The sequence below is a fragment of the Anoplophora glabripennis genome, unplaced genomic scaffold, assembly GCF_000390285.2.
Source record: "Anoplophora glabripennis isolate ALB-LARVAE unplaced genomic scaffold, Agla_2.0 scaffold4201, whole genome shotgun sequence".
Classification (NCBI taxonomy): Eukaryota; Metazoa; Arthropoda; class Insecta; order Coleoptera; family Cerambycidae; genus Anoplophora; species Anoplophora glabripennis.
Window position 1 is genome coordinate 1 of NW_019420275.1, and position 6,641 is coordinate 6,641.

The 6,641-nt window shown below is 34.8% G+C and overlaps 1 protein-coding gene across 1 annotated transcript; it reads left to right on the forward strand.

Annotated features, from left to right (window-relative positions):
• Positions 1–827: 827 nt before the first annotated feature.
• On the forward strand, positions 828–5,670 carry LOC111692854 (guanine nucleotide-releasing factor 2-like; the record flags this gene model as incomplete). Its single annotated transcript, XM_023456981.1, has 5 exons — positions 828–1,092; positions 3,962–4,356; positions 4,524–4,693; positions 4,797–5,264; positions 5,545–5,670. Coding segments are annotated over 5 exons (1,424 nt in total), but the record flags the coding sequence as incomplete, so codon positions are not given.
• Between the last annotated feature and the right edge of the window lie 971 nt (positions 5,671–6,641).

The window sequence follows — 6,641 nt, forward strand, 5'->3', positions numbered from 1 at the left end:
GTTTGTAAATTATTACCATTTTTCACAGATCATGTTTATCACAGAATTTAAGAAATTTTCTGTATAATTGTCAAATTATTATAAACTATCTGACCCGACAGACTGACCTGTCCAAGGGACAAAACAAAAAAGAATCAACCAAATATGTCGTTCCTATCGTCAATTATGATCGAGAGTGTATACAAAACTACGATTTTTACATTTTCCGAATTTTCAGACTTTCGTTTGTAATTGTCTCCATTTTTTTTCCTGAAAACTTCTTCAAGACCGTAACAAACAAAACAAAAGTACATACAAATATCCCATAGAAAAAAAACACTTTCAGTTTTTCCAGAATTTTCCAATCTGGTAACTTTCCCAATATTTCTTTCTCTAAAAACCTTATTTGACCTATTACGAACATTAAAAAAATATATTAGCCAAATCGGTCCAGCCGTTGTCAAGTGATGCGCTTACCAACAAACAACATTTAATTTTTATTTATGTAAGCAGATATTTAAAAATATGTAGGATGTTCTATTTAACGTGCACCATTTCATACATCACCCTATATATTTAAAAATAAAATCTCTGGTCTCCTCTAACTTTTGTTTTATTTTTTTTTTGTATTTCAAATAATAATGTAGCTCTTGTAGTTTACTACATTAATAGGGCACCCAGTATCTGATCATTTTTAATAATTTTGCTTTTAGTATATATTTGTACATTTTTATTTGTTTTACTTTTTGTTTATTTTTATGTATTTGTTGTATATTTATTATACTTTCGTAGCAGATTTCATTCCAAAAAAGTAGCCACAATGCTCACACTATCCTTTTCCGTTCCAGAGATGTCGTTTCGAAACAGAAACTGGAAATGCTGCCGGGCAACGGCACTATCGTGTTGGACACGGTCTGGGCCATAAACCTATCGGTGAAGTCGTCGGTATCCGCGGACAGCTCCAGCAGTATTAAGTCGGCGATATGTCGCATGTACCAGAGCGTGGCGCGGTTGATAAAGCTGTGCGATGATGTCCTGATAGATGATAAAAGCGACGAGTTGGACAAGGAGAACGTGAATGAAATCGTGGCGCAAGTCGAGGATGCTGTCAAGGTACGTTCACGTTTGAAGTTGATTTTTTTAACTACCTGAAATTTATCTGTTTTTAGTTACTCTTAGTTCTGCGAATGTTTTATAGTTTTTCGAGCACGGATTTTCAATTTTTTTTACAGTGATAGAGAAAAAATTGAAATTATGCGTTATATTATAATCCTGTATTACTTAACAAAATATATTAATTGTTTTTGCAGATTTTGGCATGCAGCCCAAATTAATTTCCTTTTATTTGATAAGGAGGTACGCTTAAGCAGTCAGATCTTATCGTAAAGTACATACACAATAAATATTAGTCTAGGGTCGAGATAACGATGCAATAAAAATTTGCGCATGCGTACTCGTTATTTAATCTAAAAATAATATTATTACTGTCTAAATTTGTATCGCAAAGTATACAATAAATTGTTAATGAAAAGATAAATGAATCTAATATGTACAGGATGTTTTGAGAGTTTCATTGAAATCATTTTATATCCAATAGCGTAAATGTGCAGAATACGAGTCAAATTTGTCACAAAAAATTGTTTTTGGTGCTAAAATCATCTAATTTTGTAAAACTTTTTCATTAATTTCATTCGAGGGACGTAAAGTACTGATTTCAATTTTAAAAAGGCCTTCTTTTCCTGTCACTGATTTTCCTTAGCAAACACTATTTGTCTCATTAGTCCAACCAAATTACACTTAAAGAAAAAAAAATGTTACCTGGACTTTTATAAGTGGAAATAGTAAAAGGGCTTATAATAAGCCTTAAAAAAATAAATGTGTGAGCAGGGGTGGCGGAGGGTTGATTTGGGGGGGTTGAAAAGTTGTGAAAAATTGTATAATTGTTTCATTGTAATCATTGGGATTTCTGGCGAAAGTTGACGTCAAACAAAAAGGTATCCAATACAAATGTTGTAGACCATGCAAAAATCTACAACTTTTGTAGAGGTCACTTTTTAGGATACCCTCAAAATTTCCGAGAAAAATGCAAAAAACAGTTTTTTTTATCATTTTTCGTTTTTTTTTTTTCATTTCCTCAAAAATAATTTAATTTTGACGAAACTTGGTGAAAGTATACCTTTGTGTCAATAACCACAAATTTTTTAGTTAAAAAAATCGAGAATTTTCTGAGATATTCATTTTTTCCGGTCTAAAACACTTTTTTTCAAAGAAAAATTCTACTTAGAAATATCATCATACAGGGTTCTGCTGGTAATCATGTTTTTCGTTTTGACATATACTTTTTGGTGAAATAAAAAAATCTGTATTCACAGTTCAATAACATGCTCAAAAATGCAACAATAATAAAAAATGACGCACCAATGAATTTTTCAGTAATTGTTGATAATTTGTTTAAATTTAAAAAAATTCAAAAACTGATTACACCATTCAATTCTACAGAAAAAAATACCAATTTTATTTATTCACTATTCGACTTATGTTCTGTACAAAAAATAAAGTTTTGGGTCAAACAATGAGACAGTTTTTTTGTATTTTTTCCATACAATTGAATGTTGTAATCAGTTTTTGATTTTTTTTTTAAATTTAAACAAATTATCAACAATTACTGAAAAATTTATAGTTGCGTCATTTTTAATTTTTTTACATTTTTGAGCATATTTTTGAACTGGGATTACAGATTTTTTTATTTCATTAAAAAGTATACGTCAAAACGAAAAAAATTATCACTGGCAGAACTCGGTACATGATTTTCCTAAGTAGAATTTTTCTTTGAAAAAAAGTGTTTCAGACCGAAAAAATGAATATCTCGGAAACTTCTTGATTTTTTTATCTAAAAAAATTTGTGCTTATTTAAGACACAGAAATGTATACTTTCACCAAGTTTCGTTAAAATTAAATTATTTTTGCGGAAATGATAAATAAAAAAACGAAAAATAAGAGAAAAAACGGTTTTTCACATTTTTCTCGAAAATTTTGAGGTTACCTTAAAAAGTCACCTCTACAAAAGTTGTAGATTTTTGCACGATCTACAACTTTTGTATTGGATACTTTTTTGTTTGACGCTAACTTTTGGCAGAAATCCCAATGATACAATTTTTCAACCCCCCAAATCAACCCTCCGCCACCCCTGCTCACGCATTTATTTTTTTTTTGTTTATTATAAGCCTCTTTACCATTTCCACTTATAAAAGTCCAGGTAACATTTGTTTTTTCTCCCTCTAAATGAGTTATTTCGATCGGTCTACATGTTTCTGATGTTTCTTGAACAGTTTTACATTTTACATAACAAATATTTTTTTGCAGTTATTAATTCTTTTGCAAATATTTATAAATACTCGTTACAAAACTTTTGTATAATTACAGGTATATCTCATTTCATATCTCCATTGAGACATTTTAATGTCAATGTTTCCGCTGAAAAATATTTGTATTTAGATGAAATATCTAATCGGTTATTGTATATCCTCCAACCTTGCATTGAATAGAATTTCTCAAGAATCTTAATCTTGAAACTTTGAAAACATAAAAAAGGAAAGGGATAACTAATAATTTTCAAAAATATATTCTAAAATCTTTGATTTAAAAATAAGAATAGTTGCAACAATAATTTCCTTTTCATTTACCGTTTTTCTATGTTTATTTTTGATTAAAATAAATAAAAAATGTTGGGGATCATAGTGACATAACCTTCAAAGTAAATGTCAAACCTTAAATGCCATTGTTACTCAGTGCCTACTGGTATGAAGCATTGTTTTGTACCTACTGACAAAGTGACCTACTAATCTGTGTTTTGAAAATTAAGCTATTTCCGACATAATTTCACAGAAACTTTTCCACTTTAAATGACTTAAGTATATTTTCCATCCTTTGCCATTTAATTCAATTGTTTTTTCAACGTTTGACGATACGTACGTTATTCCAGGATCTCATAAACCTAGCTCAAGAAAAAATCTCGCACCAGCAAATAACCTACAAGACAACGCCCAGGTCGACGTACGGCAACAGCAGCTTGGAGATGCCGGCGCAACGAAACTCCCTCCCCGACATACCGCTCACGCCCAGGGAGAGACAGATCCTGGAACAGACGTCGTGCGTGACCCCCTCGATGGTGCGCAGCAGCCACAGCACCGAGTCCATCCTGAGGGATTCTAGTCCGCCTCCGAAACCGCCGTTGCCGGAGAACGTGTGTCGGTCGGATCCCAGCAGTTGCGTCACCCCCCCACCCTTGCCGCCTAAGAAGAAGAGCTTCAGGGCGCATCCGTTCATGGACGAGGGGTTCAGTGTGGACCATTCGCCGATAGCTAGTAGTTTAGAAAGGTGAGGGCGGCGAAGTAGTTCAAATGTAGAATGTCTGCGTGAAAATGTTTATCGCCTCTGTCCCTTTGCCATTCTCAACTGAAAGTATTATTTTGTACCTACTGGCAAAGAGTGACCTGCATATAGCTCACGTAATATTGTTTTTAATGGAATTTATATTTTTGTAGGGTCTCGATGCGGTCAAAATCCCCAGAGGACTCAATATCCTTGCTTTCGGAGAGCGCCGGTAGCGTAGACTCCATGTTAAACCACTCGTCGAGGGAGGAGGACGAAATCAAGGCTCTAATGGACGGCGATTCCGACATGATGCTCGACAACCACACCACGGACATTTTCGGTGAGTATCTCGTCCGTTCCGACCGCGTTCTAGCTTGGATTAATTCATTAACACCCCGCTGACTTTCCTTTGGAGTGCGTTTTTGAAATTAATGCTAATTTAGGGGCGAACGGCTCGAATTCCTGGGAGGAATCCTCGTTGAGTTCTAGCATATCGAACAGCAACAACGAGAGGCACACGTCCGTCAACGACTACCACCGTTTATCCAACACCGATTCCGGCATCCTCTCGATCCGTTCGAGCTACTCGAAACGGAGCTCCCAGCAGAGCTCGATCAGTACGCAGTTCACGCATCACATGTCCAAGCACTCCTCGAATGTATCGGAGATGGCGCAGTCCGAGAGCCTGCTACAGAACCTGCACAGGAGTTTCGAGAACCAGTTGTCGTTCAAGAATTTCAGCCACAGCTCGAGCAGCAGCAGTTCCGTCGTCATGGTCGCGAACGCCGGCCTGGGCAGGGACGAGCTGGATTTCTCGAACGAGGAGATCCCGCCCGCCATCCCGCAGAAGACTAAAAGAAAGACTGATAGGCAGCCCTCGCCTTACGATAATGTACCTGATGAGAAGTTAGGTGGGTGGCGTGCATGCCGTTTTATTAACCTCGAGATTGCAGCGTTTATTTTTCGTCTGTATAGGGTGATGCAACTTCGATGAGAACGTAAAAGTTACATAAAAATACCCGGTACGGCAGCTGTAATACTTGTTTTGACATATTTTTTCGCTGCGTCTCAACAAAATCGTTTCAAAAACTGCTCCGTCGCATTGTAAGCAGCTTTTCCATCCAATTTGATTCACTCTGTACATGCGTGGTATCTAATTTAAGTTCAGTTTTGATTTTTTTTTGTGCGCAGGCGAATTACTGATAACCTGTGAGAGACACCAGTCGCACCAAAGCTTGTCGAGCAGCACAAGCATTGCCAGTACCCTCGAACAAGACGGCTGCAGACCGCCGCCGTTGCCGCCCAAGAAAAAGCACAGTAAGTACTTTTTTTAATATAATCGTTAGAGAATTGTACATATGTATGTGTTCCTAGAATTAGAAAACTAAATTAACGGGTGTTTTGGAAATATGTTTAAACATACTGTAAATGAAATAATATTTGTTGGGTTTTAGTCGTAGTTTTTTAAATATATCCGGCTTCGAAGGACCAAAATTCAAGTACGATCTAAAGAAAACATTGAATATTCAAATTTTTGTGTGGGAAATCATGGATAGTATTGTTTATATTCGAGGAAATAAGATTTGATGGATTTTAGTCTAGTTTTTTTAAATATATCCGGCCTCGAAGGACCAAAATTCAAGTACGATCTAAAGAAAACATTGAATATTCAAATTTTTGTGTGGGAAATCGTGGATAGTATTGCTTGTATTCGAGGAAATAAGATTTGATGGATTTTAGTCTAGTTTTTTAAATATATCCGGCTTCGAAGGACCAAAATTCAAGTACGATCTAAAGAAAACATTGAATATTCAAATTTTTGTGTGGGAAATCGTGGATAGTATTGCTTGTATTCGAGGAAATAAGATTTGATGGATTTTAGTCTAGTTTTTTTGAAATATATCTGGTTTCGAAGGACCAAAATTCAAGTACGATTAATAGAAAACATTGAAAATTCAAATTTTTGTGTGGGAAATCATGGATAGTAGCATAACTGATTTTTCACTGTATTACTTATTGCAAAAAAAACTGCTAAAAATCGCATTTTTTTTCAAACTTTTATATCTACAACGAAAAAAGATTTTTTACGAAAATTTCAGAATATGTTATCGAAATAAGATTTGCTGGGTTTTAGTCTAGTTTTTTGATATATATCCGGTTTCGAATGACCAAAATTCAAGTACGATCTAAAGAAAACATTGAATATTCAAATTTTTGTGTGGGAAATCGTGGATAGTATTGCTTGTATTCGAGGAAATAAGATTTGATGGATTTTAGTCTAGTTTTTT